This window comes from Mustela nivalis, assembly GCF_964662115.1.
Source record: "Mustela nivalis genome assembly, chromosome: 14".
Classification (NCBI taxonomy): Eukaryota; Metazoa; Chordata; class Mammalia; order Carnivora; family Mustelidae; genus Mustela; species Mustela nivalis.
In genome coordinates, this window is record NC_139033.1 from 74433319 (window position 1) to 74459521 (window position 26203).

Genomic DNA, 26203 nt, shown 5'->3' on the forward strand with positions numbered 1-26203 from the left:
TTCTTATATGTATAAGTTTTTATTTCTTTACAATTTTGGGATTTAGTGTCTTCTAACAAATAGACCAAAACACACCCAGGATCAAGTAAGTGGATTACTCTTTTCTGTCCATCTGTAAGATTATATTCTCTGCCCCCCTTTTCCTCTTCTTGTTTGCTTGCTGACCTCTTCAGATTTGTCTAGTGTATATTTTACTTTATTTTGCTCTCTTCTTCATCTATTTTTCTCTGGACAAAACAACTAGAAGGTGAAATTCACAACAAAAGGAAGAACCAGAGGTAATACTCTCTGCCCCAAACCTAATTGGTACGGTTATAAGAAAATGTCAGAACCAGAATTCAGAATAACAATGATAAAGTTACTAGCTAGGCTTGAAAAAAGCTTAAAAGACACTAGAGAATCTCCTAGTGCAGAAATAAAATCTAATCAGACCAAAATTAAAAATGCTTTAACTAAGATGTAGTCTAAAATGAATGTTTTAACAGCTAGGGGAACTGAGGCAGAAGAGAGAGTCAGTGACATAGAAGACAAAATGATGGAAAAGAAGGAAGCTGAGCAAAAGGAAGAAAAAAAGCCTAATGGACCATGAAGGGAGAAATTAGTGATACCATAAACCAAAACAATATTGGAATTATTGAGGTTGCAGAAGAAGAAGGTGGGGGAACAGAAGATATCTTTGAGCAAATCATGGTTGAGAACTTCCCTAATTTGGGGAAGGAAACAGGCATTCAAGTCCAGGAAGCACAGTGAATCCCCCCTCAGAATCAATATAAGTAGTCAACACCCTGACATTTAATAGTGAAGCTTGCAAATTTCAGAGATAAAGAAAAAATCCTGAAAGCAGCTTGAGATAAGAGTTCCTTATTGTATAGGGTAGGAACATTAGACTGGCAGCAGACCGATCCACAGGGACCAGGCCGGCCAGAAAGGGCTGGCATGATACATTCAGGGTACTAAATTTAAAAAAAAAAAAAAAAATGCAACCAAGAATACTTTATCCAGCAAGGCTGTCATTCAGAATGGAAGGAGAGATAAAGAGCTTCTAGGACAAACAGAAACTAAAAAGGGGCTCCTGGATGGCTCTGTCAGCTAAGCATCTACCTTTGGCTAAGGTCATGATCCCAGAGTTCTGGGATTGAGCCCTGCATTGGGCTCCCTCCTCAGTGGGGAGTCTGCCTCTCCCTCCTCCTCTGCCTGCTACCCCCCCCCCCCACTTATGCACATGCTCTCTCTTTCTGTGTCAATTAATTAATTAAAACAAAAAACAAAAAAACAAAAGCCAAGAGCTAAAAGAATTTGTGACCACTAAACCAGCCCTGCAAGCAATATAAAAGGGGGTCCTGTAAGCAAAGAGAGAGTGCAAAAGTAACATAGACCAAAAGAACCAGACAGTCTATGGAAACAGGGACTTTACAGATAATACAATGGCACTAAATCCATATCTTTCAATAGTTATTCTGAATATAAATGGGCTAAATTCTCCAATGAAAACCTTTGAAAGGGTATCAGATTGGATGAAAAAAGCAAGAGCCATCAATATGCTGTCTACAAGAGATTCATTTTAGACCCAAAGACACCTGTAGATTGAAAAGAGGGAGTGAAGAACAATTTATCATTTAATGGACATCAGAAGAATATTGGGGGCCGCCTGGGTGGCTCAGTCAGTTCAAGCGTTGCCTTCGTCTGAGCCGCTTAACCCATGATCCCAGGGTCCTAGGATTAGGCCTTGTGACCAGCTCTCTGCTCAGTGGGGAGCCTGCTTCTCCTTGTCCTTCTGCTTGCTTGTTTTCTCTCTCTCTCTCTCTCTCTCTCTCTTTCTCTCGTTCTCCCTGGAAGAAGTGGATATATTCCTAGAATCATATAAACTACCAAAACTGGAACAGGAAGCAATAGAAAACCTGTGACAAATGCTGGTCTTCAAGCTATATTGCAAGCCTGTAATCATCAAGCTAGTATGGTACTGGCACAAAAACAGACATGTAGATCTATGTAACAGAATGGAGAACCCAGAAATGGACCCTCAACTGTATGCTCAACTAATCTTTGACAAAGCATGAATGAATGTCCAAAGGAAAAAAGATAGTCTCTTCAGCAAATGGTGTTGGGAAAATTGAACAGCCACATGTGGAATAATGAAACTGGACCATTTTCTTACACCATACACAAAGATAAAATGGATGAAAGACCTAAATGTGAGACAGGATTCTATCAAAATCCTAGAGGAGAACACAGGCAACTACCTCTGTGACCTCAGCCACAGCAAATTCTTGCTGGACACATCTCCAAAGGCAAGAGAAACAAAAGCAAAAATGAATGATTGGGACTTCATTAAGATTAAAACTTCTTCACCGCAAAGTAAACAGCTGACAAAACTAAAAGGCAACTAACTTATGGAATGGGAGAAGATATTTGCAAATGACATATCAGATAAAGGGCTAGTATCCAAGATCTATAAAGAACTTACCAAACTCAATACCCCAAAACAAATAATCCAGTCAAGAAATGGGCAGAAGACATGGACACGTGTTACTCCAAAGAAGATATCCAAATGGCCAACAGACATGAAAAAATGTTCCACATCACTTGGCATCAGGGAAATACAAATCAAAACCACAGTGAATACCACCTCACACCAGTCAGAATAGCTAAAACTAATAAGTCAGGAAACAAATGTTGGTGAGGATGTGGAGGAAGGAGAACCCTCCTACACTGTTGGTGGGAATGCTAACTGGTGCAGCCACTCTGGAAAACAGTGTGGATGTTCCTCAAGAAGTTGAAAATAGAGCTACCCTATGACCTAGCAATTGCACTACTCGGTATTTACCCCAAAGATATAAATGTAGTGATCCAATGGGGCACCTATACCCCAATGTTTATAGAAGCATTGTCCACAATAGCTAAACTGTGTTGTGAGCCTAGATGTCCATTGACAGATGAATGGATAAAGAAGATGTGGAATATATGTACAATGGAATATTACTCAGCCATCAGACAGGATGAATATTTACCATTTACATCAGCGTGGATGGAACTGGAGGGTATTATGTTGAGCAAAATAAATCAGTCAGAAAAAGACATTTATTGTATGCTTTCACTTGTATGTGGAATATAAAAGACAGTGTAGAAGATCATAGGGGAAGGGTGGGAAAAGTGAATAAGAACTCATCAGAGAGGGAGAAAAGCCATGAGACTCTTAATTGAAGGAAACAAACTGAGGGTTGGTGGAGGGGACGTGGACAGGGGGATGGGGCAACTGGGTGTTGGGCTTTAAGGAGGGTCATGATGTGATATGCAACTGATGAACTACTTAGCTCTACATCTGAAATTAATGATATATTATGTGCTGGCTAATTGAATTTAATTTTAAAAATATGGTATATGTACCATGTATCAGACCTGATAAACATCTTCACAGATTTTCTTCCTAAAAAATTCAGCATCTGTTTCTGCAAGTGGACCTGGAAGTTTCTTAGAAACATACCTAAACTTTTTAAGTTCCTATCTGAATGTGACAGCATAAATACCAATTCCTCTCTCCCTCCTTCTTTTGCCCAAAGTACCTGTCTGTCCTCTCTGTCTCTATTTGCTTCTTCCTCCTTCACTTCCTCCTTCCTTCTGTGTGTGTGTGTGTGTGTGTGTGTGTGTGTGTGTTTCTCTGTCCTCCTGTACTCCATCCACTCCTACTCTTTATTTCTTTCTTTGTCCTCATTTATGTACAATAATAGAACAGTCACCTAAAGTTTCCATTTCACTTTCTTAATGAAGATTTAACGTCTTGAGTTTCATGAGATAAGTTTACGTTAATCTTATACATATGAATCTGATCCACTGTACTTACCTAGTGAAGATACAAATTCAGTAACTTAAAAGAGAATTAGATTATGCTAGTCTTTTCTTAATTTTTTGCACATTGAATCCCATGCTTGGAATAACCTCGAGAATTTTGGAGATACTTACCCATTGTCTTCTCTTGTGCACTGTTGACTGTGGAGAAGCATGGTATCTCTACTGACCTCATTCCTTTATATACCAATGTGGAAGCTTTTTGAGCTTTATGTTTATTGTTGGAACCTTGCATTTTTTCCAGTTTAACCTTTTCACAACATACGTCCTAGTCTGCTAGGGATTTTCCATATGAAAGCTCTTTCAATATGAGCACTCAGTCATTTTTTGGTTCTATATATTGTCTTCTAACATTTAAAACCAATACTAATTCCTCTTTTTCTCCCTTATCTCCTTCTGGAACTTCTGTTAGATGACTGTTGCATTGTTTGAATTGAACTTCTGTGTCTCTTAAATGTTTTCTTGTTTTCCAAGCTTTAATTATATGTATGCTTATTCTACATTCTTTCCTATCTCTTCAACTTTTTTTTTTTAATGACAATAATTTGGTCATGGTTGTATTGATACTTCAGCATTTAGTTAATTTTAAGAAATTTCTTTAAAGGTTTCATTTATTTATATGAGAGAGAGAGTGAGCACAAGCAGGGAGGAGAAGGAGAAGGAGATTCCCCACCCAGCAGGGAGCTCAATGTGGTACTTGATCCCAGGACCCTGGGATCATGACTTGAGCCAAAGATAGAGGCTTGACTGATTGAGCCACCCAGTTGTCCTGATTTGAAGAAATTTAACAGTCATATTATTAATTTCCTGAAGCCTCTTCTTTCCCCTGAGTTTCTCTGTGCCTTAGTGATCTGCTCTTTTTTGCACTCTAAGGTACTAAATTAAACCTTAAATTCCAACGTGGTCTTTGTTTCCTTGAATTACTGTTTTCTTCTTCAGGATCCTGTATTTATTTTTGCCATCATTACATTACTATTGTTCAGTTGATTTTGATCTTTGGGTGTTGATTCTTATTTATTAATGGAGGACTAGGTTAAGTCATTGACTGATTGATCAGTATAGGTAAAGACTGTATATTTCCTGTGTAATCATGTAGACTTATTTTCTCTCCAATATTCTCATAGTGGATGCAGTCTGGGCCTGTGTGAGTGGTCAAGTGTGTCAGTCAGCTGTCACATTTCACTTTAAGACAAACAAATACGGTATCAATTCCAAAGTAATGATAATCTTGAAGAACTGTAATTTATTTGTTTTTCAGACAAACCTAACTTTCCTTTTTATACTTCTATCTATATTCTTTTAGAAGGCTCCAGTGAAGGTCAATTTTATTTTTGTCCAGGACCACTACACCAGGACGACATTCCTCCTCCTCCCCAAGTCAGGTGCTCACCAAGAGAATGCTTGTTGTGTTTTATTCTGGAATCCCATTTAGCTGCTGCCTGCTGTTCAGTGCTAGAGGAAGGGATTGTTTCCTGGCCTCTTTGTTCAGAACATTCTTAGGTTACTTTGGCCATTGTCTTCTGAATTAGGGATGCCCTTTTTTTTTTTCTGTTCTTTTTTTTTTTTTTTCTCCTTAACGATTTTATTTATTTATTTGACAGACGTAGATCACAAGTAGGCAGAGAGGCAGGCAGAGAGAGAAGGGGAAAGCAGGCTCCCTGCTGAGCACAGAGCCCGATGTGCCAGCTCAATCCCAGGACCCTGAGATCATGACCTGAACTGAAGGCAGAGGCTTAACCCACTGAGCCAGCCAAGCACCCTCTTACTGTTGTTTTTTTTTTTTATTCTCATGTTGGATATGTGCTTTTTCTAGATCAGCATTTATCTTCTACACATTTTTCTTTGTAGTTTTTTTTCGGGCTGACGTTTTCCTCTGCCCTTATCAAACCATTCTTGCTTGCTTTTTATCTTCCAGGAACATCCAACAATTTCTGTTCTGTTAATGGAAATGTTTAGTGGTTTCTAGATCTACTCTTTGAAAAAGGTATCTCTTTGACACTTTGAGTCAGATTTGTGGAGGGAGGGGAAATTGGTATGTGCATTTTGCTATCTTGATCCAATTTTCCTATGCTGTTTCTTCAGTAATATTTGTTTCTTCCAAAAAATGTGTTTTTCCCTATTATTACAAAAATAATCTTTCCTGGAAACTTAGAAAATATGGACAAGCAAGATAAATGACTGCTTCTATAGCCCCAAATAAATTTTTTTAAGGTTTTATTTATTTATTTGACACAGAGAGAGAGAGATCACAAGTAGGCAGAGAGGCAGGCAGAGAGAGAGAGGGGGGGGGGGGGAAGCAGGCTCCCTGCTTAGCAGAGATCCCGATGCAGGGCTCCATCCCAGGACCCCGAGACCATGACCTGAGCTAAAGGCAGAGGCTTAACCCACTGAGCCACCCAGGTGCCACAGCCCCAAATAAATTTTTATGATTTAATTAAATATCCAATAAATATAATTTTTAGTGGAATCCTAGCCATAAAAGAATATTTAACCCTTGTGTTAGTAGAACTATTATACACTAAATCACAAATCCTAAATCAGCTTCTGGTTACATATTGCAGTCTATAGTATTGTTCATCATGAGTAGAATTTCAGTGCCCAAATACATTTGTTTCTAATATATAGAAGATGTGAATCAGATGTTCCTTTCAGTAACACATTTAATTGAGCAAAACAGTCTATCTAATTTATTTCCAACTTCATAATTGATAAAGAACTAGTCAAAGGTGAGACCAGCATAACTGACTGCATAAAAATAGTCATGCACCCTGAATTAGTTTTCAGTTAATTAATTTGAGAGAGAATGCATGTGCTCACACTAGTGGGAGAGGGAGAGAGAATTTTTTTTTAATTAGTTCTATAGGTAAAATTTAGTGATTCATAGTCACATGGAATACCCAGTGCTCATTACATCAGGTGCCCTTCTCAATGCCCCTCACCCAATTATCGCTTCTCCCTGCAACTCCCCACCCTTCCACCTCTCCTCCAGCTTCCCAAGAGAGAGAATCTTAAGCAGGCTTCAAGCCCACTGCAGAATCCAATGTGGGGCTCCGAATGACCCTGAAATGATGACCTGAGCCAAAATCAAGAGTCGGATGCTCAGCTGACTGAGCTACCTAGGAGCTCCTCATTCACTCTTATTTAAGAAACGATGATTGTATTACCTGTATACACATTCCACTGCATGTAACAGAAAACCTAAGAAATCATGAGTTATACAAATACAGATTTTTTTTTCTCTCTCTCTTTTGGAAGAAGGTGAAGGTAGGTGTTCTATGCTTCCATCTTCTTTCTGTCTTTCTACTTTGTCATTCATATGCAGCCTTCATCCTTTTACCTGTAAGTTTGTTGGGCCACTCCTAGCGCTATATTCATATTCCGGGCCATTCCTGGAACTTGTACCAACTCACTCTATCTTTCTGAGCTTAATCTCCTAGAAATCTTACTCTGTTAGAATCCCAGTTGCCTTTCATTGCCCAGAAATGTATGTGATCATCCTTAGCTGCAACAGAGTCTAAGAATTCGATGTTTTTTTTTTGTTTGTTTGGTTTTCATTTGTTTTAGTTGACACAAATGTCCCTGAGGGGTGGAAAATCAGGATTCTTTTAAGGAAGACTGGTGATTGGGTTTGGGGTGAACAATTAACAGTATTCTCCACAGAGACCAATGTCTGTCATCATGCCCTGAATGTAGTGGGCTCTCAGTATTGGCAGGTGAGTGGCTACATGCAATGATTGGTGCACAGCAATAAGATCTGTGGATCTCTCCACAAATCTGCATCAATGTACACATATATGCAGAACACATACTTGAATGTGCAGTTACGCTGTGGAGAATATGCCTGAATAAACCTGAACTTTCATTTTTTTCAATGGCCAGATGATTTTGGTTGTATCCCAGCTCCTCTTTTGTATGTGACTTTGTATGAAGAAGGGATATCAGCCATTCCTCGCAGAAATGGTCAGCTGGTAAGGTAAAGCAAGGGACTTAAGAGTAAGGAGGCTGGGAAAAGTGATTATTTTAAGGCAGTCAGGAAAACTTGAGCAAAATGCTTACTTGCCTTATAAGAAAGAAGGAAACAGATGAATTTTGGAACACTGAAAAAATAATTTATAATTATTTGTTTGATAGCCACCACTCCAGAAGTGATTTCTCAACAATGAAGTGTTTTATAAATATTTTGGAAAATATCTGAAACCTTTACTTCCATTCAGCTGGTAAGTGTGCTCTTTTAAAAAACAAAAACTTGTGTAGGAAAAAAGAAGAAAGAAAGAAGGAAACAGAGACTCTTAAACTCAGGAATGAAAAATTAGTTAAATCCACAAATAACTACATGGCCTGTCTGCTTTTACAACAACAAAACCATGGCTGCAGTTCTAGCCCCAGTCAGAAGTCAAGATGTCAGGGATATCATCATCTAAATGTTGTTCTTTTTCCTGAACACGTAATAGAGAGTTTTATGCTACTCTCCATGTATCTTTCAATATTGATTTAATTCTCAATATAAGAAATACTTTGACATTTCATATAAATAGTTTATGAGGGGCAGCATGGTAGCATTTTAAATGTGTAACAATAAGTGGGGAAAAGTACACTGTCTAGTGCAAGAGGTAAACATTTCAGTAGAGCCCACCTTGTCTATTTTAGTTCAGAGATTCAAAGAGTGCTAATCTGAGTTCGTAACTGCCAATGACATGATCTCAGTAGAAGGGGTTTATGTGTGAGATGAATCCAGTGACATGATTTATACTACTTAGCATAAGGCCTGCATCCTCTTACTCAAGTGCTGCACCCAGACTAGAGGCATAGAAGGGCACAAGTTTACTGACATCTGCCTCCACTTGGACTCATGACAGCAGGAAATTTATAGAGAGAGACTTTCCCTTGTTACAACTCATATATAACCTTCTCTTGAGCTCTACTTTTTTTCTTTCCTACCAGAGGAAGAGAGATACTTTAGGTGTTCTAAGAATAACCCTTGTACCATCATTGATCTGATGAATAATGATGATGATGATCTTTAGTTTCTATACTTTATTTTTATCTTACATGTATTTTATGTGGAATATTCTATCTGGTTCTTTAAAAGATTGTCCTAATTCAAACTAGTTGTTGGTTCCTTCCAAATTCTGCTTAAGAGTTTGGATGTGTCTAGTTTGTCTTCTGGCTGCTCTTCTGTTGCCTGAGGGTTTTGTCAAGTTTTGTGAGCAATCCTATTTTGCAGATTTTGTCACTAGTTTTTTTTTTCCTTTTTTCCTAATTTCATTATTTTCTCATAAGATTATTAATTCCATTTAGTTAGAAGTCTACTTTTTCTGCTATCTTGGCAGTAAGTGCCCTTGGCTTTAGATTGTTCCTGCATTGTAGGGAGTCTTAGATATCTTACTTCCAACCAGGACTCTGATCCAGGCTGTGATTCCTCTCTCCCATTTACTCTTCCAGACCAGCCAGAATAGGGACACACAGAGTAGATACTAGTGTTTTCAAATAGTGGATTTCTATCAGCCTTTCTCCTAGCTGTCTCTGTATACTATTTTGATCATCTCTTCTTCATCCTGTGGATGAGGGAGGGATTCCCACCCTAGGGTTACAGGGGTATCTTGACACTCAGCAACAGACAAGATCAACAGCAATTTATTATCACATGTTCTCACAGCTTGGGAGATGTGGACACAGAGCCATGTGTGGGGTGCACTTGGGAACAGAGTGAATAACCAGGGGTGGTAGGAGACAGGTTTTGTAGTATCAAGAGAGTGAGGTACCCCGTGGTTCCCACGGGAGAATGTGATTCGCTTGTTTGAATAATTTCACTGGCTAACAGGGAACTGAAACATGTTACTCAAGGATAAGCAGGAATTGTGTCTGGTCCCCCAGATAAGGAACATTGTCTGTCTAGGGGACCTTTTATGAGGGACCAGAGTAGGAGGGGAGCTTCTAGTTAGACCACTTGTGGTCCTTGCGCTCTTACCAGATGTCATGGCCACACTGAAGAGTGAGCTTTACTCTGAAGTCTTATATGCCACACCCAATACATCCACCCTGGCCATGGACTCTCATGATTAGTCTAGGTTTCTTTTGTTTCTTTTCCCTTTTATCACTATTCCATGTATTTCAATTCCTTGAAGATCTTACCACCTTTTAAAGGTGAATAAAGGGGCAGGTGTGGTGCCAAACACGTGAAGAAATCTTGCAGTGAGATGGAAGAGAACATTAAAGTTTTGTTCCAGCCCTACCCCTGAACTACTGACAGGTTTCTGGAATGAGAAAGCGAGTATTGTTCTTTCTCCCAGGAGGATGGTGAGGGCTAACATAGTAGAGTAAATACAGAGAATGGTACAAATACTAATTTGCATAATCATATATATTATAAAATGTTACATCTTTTTAGCAGGTTAAATCTTTTATCCTTTGAGCAAACTGGCAAAAAATATCTGTGGATACTAAATTTTCATATCTAAAAAGCTTAAATCCTAAACTAGAAGTATCAAATGCTAGGCCCTATATTAATTTTTTCAGAAATTTGTAAATATTAATCTGCTTGCTTTTTCATGTAGTGTTAATGTTGAGAAATCTGATGTCTCTCTAAATCTTACTCCTTTATTTGTTTCCTTTTCTCATTTTTATATTTCTGGAAGCCTTTTACCTTTATCTTTAGTGTTGGAGACTGGAACTGTCATCAGGATATGACATCTTTTTTTAAAAATTTATTTTTTATTTTTATTTTTAAAAAATTTATTTATTTGAGAAAGAAAGAGAGCTTATGTCCATGTGTTTGGTGGGGAGTTGTGGGGAGGGGCAAAGGCAAAGAGAAACCCAAGCAGACTACTGGCTGAGCGACGAGCCCCACACAGGGCTCAAGTCTCTTAACCCTGAGATCACAACCCGAGCAGAAATGGAGTTGGATGCTCAACTGACTGTACCATCCAGGTGCCCCTGACACCTTTTTTTTAAATTACAGTCAGCACTTAGCTTTTTGTTGGTGAAAAATGTTACTTTTCTTTCAGTTCTAGCAATTCTCTTTCCATTATTTCTTTAGTTTATTTTCCATTTTCCTATCCTTCCTTTCATTGCCTGTGTGTTAAACTCACATAGTTCTTAAATTGTATGTTGTATTTCCTTGTCTTTTTTCCTATTTGTTCTCTTTGCTAGTAGATTTTGTCTATATCAATTTGTAGATTCCTAATTGTCATTTTTGCCATGAGTGGTTATAATTTAGCCTCTACTGATTTTTTAATTCAGTAGTCATACTATTAATTGATAGGAACTCATTTTTCAATGACTTCCCCTTTATTATGATAGTTTGTCCCGATTTATGGTTGTAATATCTTTTCAAATCTCTCTGAAATTAACTTATTTTAAGTCTTTTCCCTTCCCTCAATTCTTTTTCCCAGAATGTTTATCACTGTACTTTTTTAGAATGTTGATTTTTTTTTTTTTTTGCCATGAGTAAATTTATTCATTACACTAATTTTCTCAAATGGCTAATGGTTCTTGGTGATTGATATATATTTAATGGGCTAGACCAACCCCTTAGTGACTTAGGATGTGTTATTGTTATGTGATTTCTCTACCATGATACAGATATTTTCCCAAAGGATTCTTTATTAAATGAGAGGGCTGATTTTGGGTACTGTATAAGTCAGTAAAATATGGGAATGAATGGAAGTTAAACTCTACATATGGATGAGTATCCATGCTCGCGTGCACACACACACACCAAAGGGAGAGGGGTGAATGACTTCATTTCTTACTATCCAAGACAAAAACTGATGTTTCTTTTTATTCTCCCTTCCGTGACTTTGATGAAGGTCCAGAGTTACCTGTGTTTTGGTCTCAACCCTGGACAACTTTCCAAGGCAGGTGGTTCACTTCAGCCGAAGTGATTTTCTTGGGCCCATATGTAGCTACTGCCTGCTGTTCGGTGTAAAGGGAGCCTTTGGGAGATCTGTCTGGTTCCTCCATTGAGGAAACACTTCATGATAAATTATTGTGGCCACTGAGCTAAGGCTCCTTCCTCCCCTTTGTAATTTTCACATTGAACTCGCTTGGTTGTATGTTTGCTGTTTGTCGATTTAACCTTTCTTTGCCAGCAATGTTGATTTATGCTGTTCTTAGGGTAAGCTCTATACAATTATGAAATACATTGTTTACATTTTAATTGGCAGGAATTTCTAACAATGTCTCATCTGTTATTAGGACACCTTGTTGGTTTCCAGTGCCACTTGGAGCTATTCTTATAACAGTACACACCTTTCTCTAGTTCTGAGTGATTGGAAGTGGTGTGCTCTCAGTTCTCTGTCTTGACCTTGTTTCTTGTACTGCCTCTTTAGCATTGCTTCTACTTGGAAACAGATGTCTATTTTTCTTACTATAATGCATACATATTGGGGGAAAGTTAGAAAATATGGAAAAGCAAGATGAAAAACAACAGTTTTGAAGTCTCATGTAGCAATGTATGATTTCATTAATATCCAGTATGTTTAATTTGGCAAAATGTTGCTTCAATCATGGAATAGAATAATTGCGTTTTATTTTGGGGAAAGCCATTATATCACAAATGCTGCTAAAAATCTTAGAGCATATGCACAAGACCTAAAATGCCATCTATCACAATCATAATAATCTCTAGATAACACTTGCTGCATAATGAAAATCAGAGCTTTTACAATATTCAGTGAATAGGAATCAAATATTTGGTTCAGTCTTATGTGTTTTTGAGTTAGTCAACCTAATGTATTTCTAGTTTCTTGATTGAAAAAACTGCTCTTGCTGATTTGTAAATCATTACAAAAAATTATAAAGTTGGTTTTAAAGTGGCATAGGTTAATCAGTAAGCTTCATGACTTAGATGATTAGAGATTTATTATCCTTAAAGTCTGAGGCTGGTGTGGCTGATTTCCTAGCATGAATCTACCAAGTTTTTCATCTTTCCATTCTGCTCCACTTGGCCTATGGGCTAATATTTAGTGCTTCTCAAGTATATCTGGGCATCACAGACACTGAATCCTTGTGAAGAAGAAGCAGCATCAGCTAGTGGATTCTATCCACTTTAACAAGAAAACATTAGCCTTCCTGGATGCTCTACCAAGTAGGATTCTGCTTGTATCTCATTGGTCAGAGCCATCACATGATCACACTTTAGTGTTTTTAGTTTAGACATAACATCTTTGGAGCAAATCATGATATTCGTAAGTTAAGAAAAGTGGATTTTGGCAGGTAATTAACAGTGTTTGCTTTTGAGACCAACTTATGCTCCATCACCACATGACTATACATTTGTAGAGTCTTATATAATGTGTAATTGAATAAACAATCATGTTGGGGCAGATATGCCTGGTTGAAAATGACCTTCATTCTTTCATTAGCCAGGTGATACCTGTGACAACCATACTGCTCAGTTGGATGGAACCCTGGAGGAAAAAGAACTGCCAGGAATTATCAAAACAAGTGGGTCCTTGGTAAGTTACAGCAGGATAGCTGGGGATAGGGATGAATGAAGAAGTCATTTTTTTCAAGACAATCAGGCAAAACTTCAGAACAATGTACCATAATTAAGATGGCTGGACAGCTGCAGCTCTCAACATACCTATCCACATTTACTCAATTTGCAGGAAAACATTAAGCATTAAATAAAGCCAACTTTAATAGTTAAATCCACAAATAATTGCATACTCTATAAAAAAAGATAAATACCCAGAAAACCAATGATTGTAGGCCTTTCCTGGGACAGATTTATCTCCTCTCCATTTTTCTTTTATTTTAAAAAATTCTCAGAAGAGTGTTTATTCCATCAAGTCATAGGTCCCTCTGCTGGAGGGGAAACATGTGTCCTCAGGTTTCTACTATTTGTGCAGTACAAGGTGAAGGTCAAGCACCCTCCTTCTGACCATACATGTAACCTCAGGTGTCCAGTGTCTCCCTCCCTCTCCCATCTCCCTGCTTGCCCCATCCCCACTTCTCCTCCCAGGTGACCCAGAAGAAGGAACAGCCAGACAAGCCTGAGGAGGAGGATGGAGCTTATATCTATTTCCAAACAGGAAAGGGGACTGCATTTATGGTTTAGCCCAGAACATTTTCTCACAGGTTTCTATGTGTACTCCTACCTTCTCTCTTTGGTAGAAGTCATATAGTCTCTTTTTTCTTTTTTCTTTTTCTGTCCTCATATTCCCTCTCCTAACTTCCTCCCAGATAACAAAAGGCAGAATGGTGAATTGTAGTAGGTTCTCTCCTCTTTGCTGACATGGTGTTGGGTTTGTTTGAATGTTCATATAGTGAACCCAAGTATGGTTACTCACACTTTGGGTTGTCTTTTCTCATTTTGGACATGACAGTTGTCTATTTAAAAATTTTCTCCATTTACATTCTCTCTCTCTTTCTCTTTTTTTAAGATTTTATTTATTTTTTGACAGGCAGAGATCACAAGTAGGCAGAGAGGCAGGCGGAGAGAGTGGGGGGAAGCAGGCTCCCCGCTGAGCAGAGAGCCCAATGCAGGGCTTGATCCCAGGACCCTGATATCATGACCTGAGCCAAAGGCAGAGGCCTTAACCCACTGAGCCACCCAGGTGCCCCTCCATTTACATTCTTCATTAGTGCTGTTTTGATGGGGCAGCAGTTGGATTATAGAAGAATTTATGTTATTCCTAGAATATCTCTCTCTCCAGTCACCTCTCATGTGAATGTTGCTGGGAATCTTTTTTCCTGTTTTTATGTTTTGTTCACTGTATTAGGTTTTAGAAAAGAGAGGTTTGATCATCTGAATAACTTTCCCATTTAATCCCAGAATATAACTCCAGTTGTTTACAGAAATAATATAAAATTTCTTTTGATATTGAAAATTATTCCCAGTTTGTTTCCTGCCAATATTTAACCTTTAGTTCCCTTAATTCCCTTTACCTCTGAAAACAAATCCGCTTTCTCTTTCAAGAATATACTTTGAGCTTTCCAGTGTTTGGTATTTTTCTCATCTTCTAAAATGGGAAGAAGATTCAAATGGACACTTCACCAAAAATGATGGCAAATAAACTCGTGAAAGGTGCTCAGTAGCACTAGTGATTATGGAAATGCAAATAAAGCCACAGTGAGATATTCCCACAAAACCTGTGGAATGACTGAAATTAAAAAGACTGACCATTTCAGCTGCTGTTGAGGGTGCAGAGCAGATGACGCTCTCCTGCACTGCTGGTGGGAATGTAAAGTGGGCCATCCACTTCGGAAAATAGTGTGACAGCTTCTTAAAATGTTACACATATATATACTGCAGATGCAGCTGTTCTACTCATACATAATATATGTTCATACAAAGACTTATTCAAATGCTTCTAGTACAGTAGTCCCAAACTGGGAATAGTTTTTCCCCATAGATGAATGGATGAACAAATTCTGGCATATCCATACAACAGAATATTACTCAGCAATAAAATGCAATGAACTTTATATGTACATATGTACAATTAATTGATATGTACAATGTGGATGGATCGCAAAGTGGTTATGCGTTGTGAAAGAAGCCAGATCAAAAAGATCCAATTTATGTAGAATTATGGAAAATGTAACTAACCTATAGTGAGAGAAGGAAGATTGTGATTCCCCGGTGACCTGGGGATGGATGAGGAGAGGAAGGAAGGAGAGGTTAACAAAGGGCTATAAGATCATTTTTGTGGTGCCGATTTTGTTCATTGTCTTGACTGTGGTGATGGTTTCACAGGCCTACATTTTTTGTCAAAACAACATCAAACTGTATACTTTAATCTTTAAATGTTTGTAGTTAATTGTATGTCATAGCTCAGTAAATCTTTAAAAAAGAGTCCATATTACATCTTATTATTTTATTAATATCTGAAGTATTTATTTTGAAATAACCTACTTAACATAGTCTATTTATGTATTATATACAGTTGACCCTTGACTCTCATCACAAATGCCACTGAATTTGGGCATTTACAAAAGTCCTACAATCCAGTCTAACATCATAACAAACCTCTAAAAATCACTTCTTGGATAGATAAAATGTGCAGTCCACATAAATGAATTAGTTATTTGAGGCGTTAGTATATGCAAAAAGCAAAGTAGTTGATCTACTTTATTTCCAGTGTCTTAAGTGAAAATCAAATGCCTGTATTTGCTATTCTTTCATAATTCACTGCAGCATACAGTCATAGCATCTGTTAAAAACAATGTCAGTTACATCTGTGTTTGCTTCATGAAAAAATCTAAGGAACTTTGATTTAAACAAGTAGGAATTTGTTTTAATCACAAAACAAGTACTGATGGTGGTTGGTAGACTGTCGCTGATACATCTGCAGTACAGGCTTAGCATGAATTTCTGCTTTTTGCCTTTTATGCTGCCACCTTGGCATTTAATCCATACTCTTACAAGATGGTTAGCAAACTCTGGATACCATGTTAATATTCCCAACAGGAACGTGTGTCAACTGACTGGCCGTTACTATTGAAAAACCTTAGCTGTCCTGGATAACTTTTATGATAGAATATCTTCTAATGTTTAGTGACTGACTATTGCACTCTTACATTATTTGTTTTTATTTTCTTATTTTAGTTGCCTAAATCTCATTCCTTCATAAATGAGGGGGTATATTTTTGTTTGTTTCGCTGCCAATTTTTGAATTTTTGAATTTTTAATTTATTTTGAATTTATTCCTGGAATTCTGAATTTTCTTGAGGATCTGCCCTTTATTTCATTCATTTTGGTCTCTACTTGGCAAGTTCTTTTCACCTGAGAACTGTTCCCCCCCCTCTAGTTTCTGGACACTGTCTTCTTTTATGTCTTAAGTCATTTTTTCCTCCCCATTTTTCTGTGTCCCCGCCCTTCTAGAACACATATTAGATGGTTGTTGCTATGTGTGAATGAAATGCAGTATCTTCTTTTTAAATTTTTTTTAGAATTGGGGGAGGAAGGAAAGGGAAGGGCAGAGGTGGTGGGGGGAATTTTAAGCAGGCTCCATGCCCAGTGTGGACCCTGATGCAGGGCTCCATCTCACGACTCTGAGATCATGACCTGAGCCAAAATCAAGAGTCAGATGTTTAACCAACTGAGCCACCCAGGCATCCTTGAATTTCAGTATCTTTTTTTTTTTTTTAAGATTTTATTTATTTATTTGACAGAGAGAGAGAGACACAGTGATAAAGGGAACACAGGCAGGGAGAGTGGGAGAGGGAAAAGCAGGCTTCCCACCAAGGAGGGAGCCCTATATGGGCTCTATCCTGGGACCCCGGGATCATGATCTGAGCTGAAGGCAGATGCTTAACAACTGAGCCATCCAGGAGCCCCCTAAATTTCGTATCTCCTAAACTTCCTCTCATGTTAGTCTGTTTGCTCTGTCTCTTCATCTTTATTTTCCAGATTAGTAGGTTTAGGTTTTTTTCTTGGTCATGAATGTAGTTTTTTTTTTAGCTTGTCTCATTCTTTTTCTAAGTTTCAATAAACAAATTCTTATTTCTCAAAAACAACTTTTTCCCCAGAACAGCCATGGGTTCTTGGTTCATAGCAGCAATGGCCCCTTAAATCACACTGAATAGAAGAATTAAATTTTTTGAAGGAATCAAAATTATTTTTATGGATTTTTATGATGTATAATTTATAAACATTAGGTGCATGTATTTTAGGTGTGTAATTCAGTTAATTCCAACATATGTTTTTACCCATACAACCAAGCCCACCAAAACAGAACATTTCCATCACAGCAGAAATCTCTCTGAACCCCTTGCCAGCCAGTTGTCATCCTGCTCCTACCCAGGCAAGCCCTGTGGTGATTTCTAACACGTTAGGATGGTTTTCACTCTCATATAAGTAGAACTATAAATACAAAATGCACTTCTGTGTCTGGCTTTTTTCACTCACGGTAAGTTTTTTAGATACATCCATTTGCTGCATGTGATGGAAGTTTGGTTCTTTTATTATTACTAGTATTCCATAGCATAAATATACGACTACTGGTATATCTGTTCACCTCATGATGGACGTTTGGATGTTTCCAGTTTTGAGCAGTTGTGCCTAATGCCACCATGGAGATTCATTTCATGTAAAGGGTGTATATTATCATTTCTCTTGAGTAAAGATGTAATTCAGATTGTTGGCAAACAAGCCACCCACGGGTCATCACCCATAGCTCATAAACTCAGCAGGGAATACTTTAGTAGGTAAATAAAAAAATAACTAAATTCCAAAAGTATCTATAGCGAGAAACAAACACAAAAACTAATTTTTGTGCCTGTATCCCAAGTAGAGGATTTGTCAACGAAAGCTTGATCCTCAAGGGTGAGCTCATACATAAAAATAACAGACTACCATGTAAATGTTTTTTTTCAATATTTTCAAGTATCAACTAAGATATAAATATTTAGATTTTTTTCCATTTATTTTCAAATATAAACATCTTGTGTGGAAAAATGTCAGCTTTTGGAATGTGTAATAGTAAGTGACGTAAACAGTGAAGTGTCTGCCTGAGTGTGAGAACCATCTGGTCAGGGAAGTGCACATCTCCTGTTGAGTGGCAGCACGTGTTTCCGGTTTTAGGTTTTGCCTCCACTGCAGAGAGAGCTTCTGACCAGGAGTCTGGATCCAGGGTGTTTTTTCCTGTCCAGCTCCCCAGTCCCTCCCTCGTTCTGCTGTCCATTGAGAATCCTGTCACAGAAGGGGGGGGATAATCCACCAGATACTCGATCCAAGGAAGCATAGGGTAGAAAGTGTTCCACAAGACAGAGGGCACCAGCACACTTTCAGGTGGAACTCTACAGCTCAGTGGGCCCCTAAAGTTCTCTGTAGAGTCATAGCACTGACTTTATTAATTTTTAATTGATGAGATATTTCCTTTGCACTTGAGTAGATCAGTTTCTCCAAAGGCTAAAATTATTGATTGTGTGTTCTTCTAAGTGGGGTGTACTTAACTTTGAAGTGTGTAGAGGAGGCAGGTAGGTCAGTACACATTATCCGCAGATATCAAACCGATGACAGGAATGAAGAACCTAATTTATTGCTTCCAGGCAAAACTGATTCATTTCAATCTGCCCTCCATGTCTTTTGTTAGGCCTCATGATTTCCTTCTTAGGCCAGTATACTCATCCTGGGATCCTATACCCTAAGGCAGTTAGTTCATTTTATTTAAACTACATTTTGGGAGATTTTTTTGCACTATATTCAGGGTTTGTTTGTATATTTAAGGGGCTGGTCTACTTAGCTTCTATTTTGCAAACATTTTTAACTATTTACCTAGGATCCTTTCGTACTCTTTGTACAATTCTGTTATTTGTTTGTTTTTCTCCTTCCTCTCTAGAAATGTTCCAAAGCAACTCTTAGGTAGAGGTTTTTATTTTACCAAACCGATTCTATCTGCTATTCATCTAGAAATTTCTGTGTTGGTCTGCTATGGAATTCTTTGATGGTTTCTAGTGCTATAAAAAATGTCCTCCTTAAAAAATATATATAGGTATGTTTTCTGCTGTTTTTGGTGAAGGAGGTTGGAGGGGAGCATCTTGATTACTAGCCCACCATCTTATACTAGTTCTCATGTTTTAGTTGTCCTTTTAAGGAAAAGGTTCTTAGGCACCTGAGTGACTCAGTCGGTTAAGTGGCCGAGTCTTGATCTCGTCTCAGGTCATGTCTCAGGATCGCGAAATCAAGCCCAGATTCAGGCTCCATGCTGGGTGTGTAGCCTGCTTGAGATTCTTTCTCTCCCTCTACCCCTCCACCTACTCCCGTGCATGTGTTCTCTCTCTTTCTCTCTCTCAAAAAATCTTCTCCATTTTATAAAGTAGTACCTACTATCCATAAGAAATGTAGAAAATGTGGTCAAGCAAGGAGTAAAAGGTTTTCTGTTTTGTTTTGTTTTTAGAGAAGGAGAGAGAAAGAAGTGGCAAGGGAGAGCAGAGGGAAAAGGAGAGAGAGAATTATCAGGCTCCTTGCCCCTGCAGAGCCTGACACAGGGCTCAGTCTCACAACCCTGAGATCATGACCTGAGCTGAAATCAAGAGGCAGATGCTCAGCCAACTGAGCCACTCAGGGGCCCCGAGTGACAGTTTTTAAAAAAAACACAAAACACTGTATTTTCATAAGTATTCAATATATTCTATTTTGTAAGTTTCCTTCAGTAAATAAAGAATATATTCTATTTTGTAAGTTTCCTTCAGTAAATAAAGAATATTTACTTCTTAAATTTTAGTGAAACCATTGTCCAGTACAGCAAAAATCTCATTTCTAACTTTATAAATGACGAACATAACCTGGTACTGTTGCTATTGAATTCTAGTCCCTGCAAAAGATAGTTATAGATTAAAGATTAGACAAGTTTGGCCACATGTAATGGAAGGGTTGAAGTTGTTTTGGTTCACGTGGAGGTTTGATGGTCTGAGTCTGACAGGGTATTATAGGATGCCTTAGCACAAACCCAGGTAGGCTTGATCTTCCACCTCTGCTGCCCATTGTCTTGGCCATCATCCTTATTCCAACAAGATACCTCGCAACTCTAGGCTGTCATCTACAGCACTGCCACAAGTGCATGTGAGATGACCCTCTTTCTTTGGGTCAGGAAAGCCTTAACTGTTCTGGAAGCACTCTTGCTAAATTACACTCACCTCTCATTGATCACTCTAGGCACATGATCACTCCCAGCTGCAAAGCAACCTAGAAATGAAGTTCTTTGGTTTAACTCCCTGGAACGAAACCAAGACATTGTTAAGGAAAAAGGAGTTTGTGGCAGGCAATAGCAGTGTTGGCTCCAGGGCCCGGGGTCTGTCCAGTGCCTGTGGAAGGGCCTGGCATTTAGGAACTCACAGTGATGTTCCCTGAAGGACTGGATGCAGCTGACCCTGCCCAGGAAGTCACAACTTAGTACAGTGTCACACACATCTAAGTAGATACACATAGTGTAACACACACGTTAGAAGTGTTTGCCTGAATAAAAATGGTACTTTTATTTCTTCATTTAGCCAGATGGTGCTTCTCTCAACAATACCACCCTGTCAGATGGGTCCCAAGATGAAGAAGGGATTTTTGCAGTTCCTAGGAGTGGCTCTGTGGTAAGTCGTCATCCGCCAAAAGAATCGCACAGCATATTTACAAGTTCAAGGCAAGAAGAAGCAATTTCTTCAAAACAGATAAGAAAACTTGAACTAAGATTGTGAAGAAACCACAGCTGCCAGGAGACCCACCAACATTTTAACAGTTAGGAAGTAGGAGACTCAAAACCGAGGAATGACTAGATCTCAATTTATTTTATTTTTATTTATTTATTTTTTATTTGACAGACAGAGATCACAAGTAGGCAGAGAGGTAGGCAGAGAGAGAGGAGAAAGCAGGCTCCCCACGGAGCACAGAGCCCGATGCAGGGCTCAATCCCAGGATCCTAGGACCATGACCGAGCTGAAGGCAGAGGCTTTAACCCACTGAGCTACCCAGGTGCCCCACTAGATCTCAGTTTAAAAGAGGACTCTGTAAATTGATACCACTGTGGTCAGAAACTAGAGGATGTTCTTTGTGTGTATCAAGCCCGGAAGAATCTGGTACTTTTAGGCCTCTTGACTGAGTTCACACCAGTAATCTGGCCTAATTCTGCCATTTAAACCGAGAAGTCCTTTACCCCTACAGGATAAATTAAGACACCCTCATCCTGATATTGAAGGCACTATTGCCTTAGAGCTCAGTACTTACCTGTATACATCCTCCACTCCAAACACATTCACTCGCTTGGCCTTGAGTGACAGAACTTTACTTCTTTTGATCAGAAAGCCTCATCATGTCCCTTCCCCTCCTAGAACCACTGTACATCCCCACTTGGTGTCTCTGTGCAGGTGCTCTGGCAGAGACCCTGTTCAGTGAGGTCATGGTTACTGGATGGCAAGTTGATGGCAGGCAAGAGCACCTCAGTCAGGTAGGTGAAGGGGCACGTTCACATGAGCCTCTGAGCGGTAGTTTCTCATATTTTGACCAGTTGGAGACAAAAGATGGTTGATGTTTACATGCATAGCATGCTCTCAGTAGATCCCCATTGTTCAGAGAGAACGTCATGAGCCCCAGGTGAAGGAGTTTTCCTGTTGTGTTTTTAGATTTTTGATTTTGAGGTTGCTTTGTTACACAGTGATCATATAAGAAGCACAAAAGAATGTGAGTGATGATGAGTAACTTATCAGTAGCCCTACAGGTTATGGCACAGATGGGCTAGGGCTTGCCCCCAGTGTCTGACCAGCCAACTCTGAATCTTGCTGCTATTTTCCTATTTAAGATTGTCCACTGGCGTGCAAATGAGTAAGGATGTGTCTCTTTTAGAGATATTTTTCAGTGCACGCTACTTACTGATGGATGAATACAAATTAAGTCCCTGACAAACTCTGATAGGTACTGAAGTGAGGAGTTACCTATAAGAGACCTCTCACAGTTGTGCTGTGGTCCTGTGACTGGGGGCTCCTGCTCCAAGGCTTTTGCACAGGATCCTGTATATTGTGTCTCAGCTGCTGGTATTCATGTGCCCAGGGCACCATCCCTATACATTTGCCTCACCTCTGCCTACATGCTGCCCTGTATGTGCCCATCTCCGAGAACTACAGACTTTGTCTAATTAATAGTTATAGAATATTTCTACCCCCCCCTTTTCCTGTAACTACTTCCTTAGTACAGAAACAAATCATCTTCCTTTATTACTGAAGTAGCCCCCTATGTGATCTCCCTGACTTTAGTATACACCCCTTAAATTTATCCTCCTCACAGTGGCAAGTTGTTGATCTAAACATGCAAGCCTTGTTTCAATGCCTGCTGCATTTCCCCCATGTCTTCTAGTTGACGTAAAAACCCCTGACACAGTCTGACACCTTCTCTCTCTAGCTGACTTTTCTGCCCCAGGCATTTTATATGAGCCAACGAAGGACGGCATGTGGTTCCATGCACACACCAAGTAACACTTGGAGCAGAATGGTTGCATAGTTGAGTTGCTGAGGAGGATTTGGGGTTGGCCTTGTTTGTTAGGCTTTTGTTGATCCATTCATTCATTCACCAAGTCGTATTAGGTATGTATTGTCTGTAGATAGAGGATTCTTGAAAGTTAGAGGGTGTAAGAGAAAGGCTGTAATCTTATGTAGCAGTTATAGATAGTGTCTCCTGGAGTATGTTAGTCATTCATGTTTTGTTTTTCTGAAAACTGATTGAATCATGATTGTGATATAAATAAAAGTTTCAGCGGTATTGAGACTCAAAAAAAATCTCATTAGTACCAGTCTTCAGTGTGACTTCTTTTGGATTGCTTGTTACTCAGAATATCTTTACTTAGAAATATTCAACAAATTGGTTAGTTGCTAGAGTAGCCAGCCCACAGATGAGAAGTTAACCCTTACTGCATCTGTACTGAAAATCATTCTAGAACGTTGTACCATGAGGAGAATACATTTTGACTTCCCTGGTTCTTGGTTATAAGGAGCCACTGACATCCCAGTTAGGTTCTGAAGTTTCTTCTAGATGATAGGATTTCCAGTAATTCAGTGATGTGTTAACAAGGGCTTCAAGGGCTCTGGCCATGACTCTTGTGAAGTAAATCTCACCTGGCAGTATAAATTCCCAGGGACATTTTATTGTCATCTTCAAGACTTCAGAGGGTCCCCAGAACTTGCCCTTTGGAGTTTGTGTTGTGGAATTTAAAGTAAGCGACCTAACTTTACTAAAAGGTTAACTGTAGCTTGGCCAATACTGTTTTGGGTCTCCCCCCCAATCTTTCATCTTTTCTATACATTTGAAGGGTCAATTTTATGATAATTGTAACATATATATATATATGTATATATCATATATATACATATATATATATGGGGTCTGTCTTAATTACTATTGCTCTGTGGTTTGTTTTTGAAATCTGTTGGGATGTGTTCACTCTCATTGTTCTGGATGAAAATTTTCTTTCTTCTTAGGTGTTTTTACTTCCGGATGAACTTAGGATAATGCTATAACCACCCATTAAATTAGTCTTATTAGGACTTCACTAAGAACTTTATTGAATTTAAAGATTAATGTTGGGAATAGATTTTACATCTTAAAATATCAACTCCTCCCACTGAGAAATAATAATTGTGTTTTTCCATTTATTTATGTCTTCTATACTTCAATAAAAATTCATAATATTCTTTCTTTCATTTTTTCCATATACATTTTTCATTGATTAATTACTTAGGAACTTTATAGTTTTCATTGACATCTTAAAATGGTAGGTTTTTTTGTCATCTTCCAGTTTGTTTTTGCAGAGATGTAAGGAAAGTAATTTTTTTTATATTTGTACAATTATAGCTTCCTTTCCAAAAATTCTTTTTACTTCAAAGAACTGTTCATTTGATTTTAAATTTGCACAAATAATCACCTGAAATATTGAAATTTTTCATTACTCATTCTTTGAAATAATCCTTTTATTTCTTTTTGCTGTTTTATTGAACTAACCATAATGACTTGTTACATTAAATAATAATTATGGGAATCTTTTGATAAGTTCTTGATTTTTTCAGGAATTCTTCCAAGTTTCATTATTAAGTAGAATATTAGTTCTAAGTTTCTGAGCCTTGTAATTGTTTTTGTTAGGAATGAACGTTGAATTATATAAAGCAATTGTTCATCTATTAAGATAAATATATTTTTCTTTGTTAAGCAGTTACCTTAGGAAATTCTGTTGATAGGTCTTTCTAATAATGAATTATAAATTTGTTGCTAAATAAACCTTTGTTACATTATGGAATATCAGTTTCTACTATTTTAGCATTTTAACAACTGTTCTATTAGTAGGATTCTAATAGTTGTATTTAGCCTATATATAATTTCTTTTTGTTGTTACAGATACACTAATCTTGGTATGAATATGTTAAGAGTCCTTTTTCAGTGTTTTAGAGCCATATATTAAAATTTGGTGTAAATATATAATCTATAAAATCCGTTATGTTTAAGCTTGTATTGTAATTATTTTTCATTTTATTTTATTTTTTTTCAGTGTTCCAAAATCCATTGTTTATGCACCATACCCAGTGCTCCATGCAATACGTGCCCTCCATAATACCCACCACCAGGCTCACCCAACCCCGCACTCCCCTCCAAAACCCTCAGTTTGTTTCTCAGGGTCCACAGTCTCTCATGGTTTGTCTCCCCCTCCGATTTCCCCCAACTCAGTTCTCCTCTCCATCTCCCCATGTCCTCCATATTATTCCTTATTCTCCACAAGTAAGTGAAACCATATGATAACTGACTCTCTCTGCTTGACTTATTTCACTCAGCATAATCTCCTTGTATTGTAATTTTGTAGTGAAACCTCCAACACTTGGCATCAGTGTAGACATAGTGTTTTGATTATTTTTTCAGTGGATATGGTTTTGGCATTATATTCATTTCCATCCCAAATGGTGTAAGTTTTGGTAACCTATATTTATTGTAGCAAAACTTTCAGTTTATTTAGCATTTTCAGTATATGCTGTTTGTGTATACACACATATATACAAATATACACACACACTTATTTAAGTGTATAATTTTAAATTTTCTGTGAGGTAGGTATTTCACCTTTTTTGTTCCTAATATTTATGTCTTTTATCCCAATTAGAACTGTAAATAGTTGCCTGTTACCAGCAGTTTTTTTTAGGAAATCACCTAAAAATAATTGTATAATTGATTATGAGCTTGCTTTTCCTATTGTATTAATATATTTAATCCTTACTAATTTTTCATTCCTTCTTGGTTCTACTTGTATAATTTTTTCTAGTCTCTTGGATTATAAACACATTTACTTTTAATCTTACTTATTTGCATTTAAAGTTAAGAGTTAATCTCTGAATAACAGTTTAGCTTTTATCATGGATTTTTGGAATTTAATGTTCTTATTTTCTAACATTTAGCTTTTAATTTCACATGTGATTTAATTTTTAATCCAAGATATTATGAGAATGCCTTTAAATTCACAATTGGATAGATTTTGTAATTGTTACTATGTTTTATTTCAAACGTGATGGCATATTTGTCAGTGAATATCACTTATTTATCTCTGGGGTATTAGGTATTTATCCAAACTGGGAAAATACTAATTCAGAAAGTTATGTACACTCCTATGTTTGCAGAATTTTTTACAATAGCCAAGATATGGAGGCAGCCCAAGTGTGCATTAATAAATGAATGGATAAAGATGTGGTATACATGGATGCAGTGGAATATTACTCAGCCATAAAAAAGAATGAGATATTGTCATTTGCAATAGCATGGGTGGGCCTGTAGGATGTAATGCTAAGTGAAGTATGTGAGACAGAGAAAGACAAATACCATATGATTTCTCTTATATGTGGAATTGTAGAAACAAATCAAATGAACAAAATAAAAAAGAAACACAAAACAGACTCTTAAATA

At 37.9% G+C, this 26203-nt stretch overlaps 1 protein-coding gene across 6 annotated transcripts in view; it reads left to right on the top strand.

The window, feature by feature from the left end:
* Positions 1 to 26203, top strand: part of ARHGAP28 (Rho GTPase activating protein 28) — a 238739-nt gene that overhangs the window by 158802 nt on the left and 53734 nt on the right. For all 6 annotated transcript variants that reach the window (XM_082697300.1, XM_082697303.1, XM_082697299.1 and 3 more), the window contains exons 4-5: positions 13209 to 13301; positions 20785 to 20874. In XM_082697300.1, the coding sequence (XP_082553426.1) occupies positions 13209 to 13301; positions 20785 to 20874 (183 nt within the window). The remainder of the gene's footprint in view (positions 1 to 13208; positions 13302 to 20784; positions 20875 to 26203) is intronic.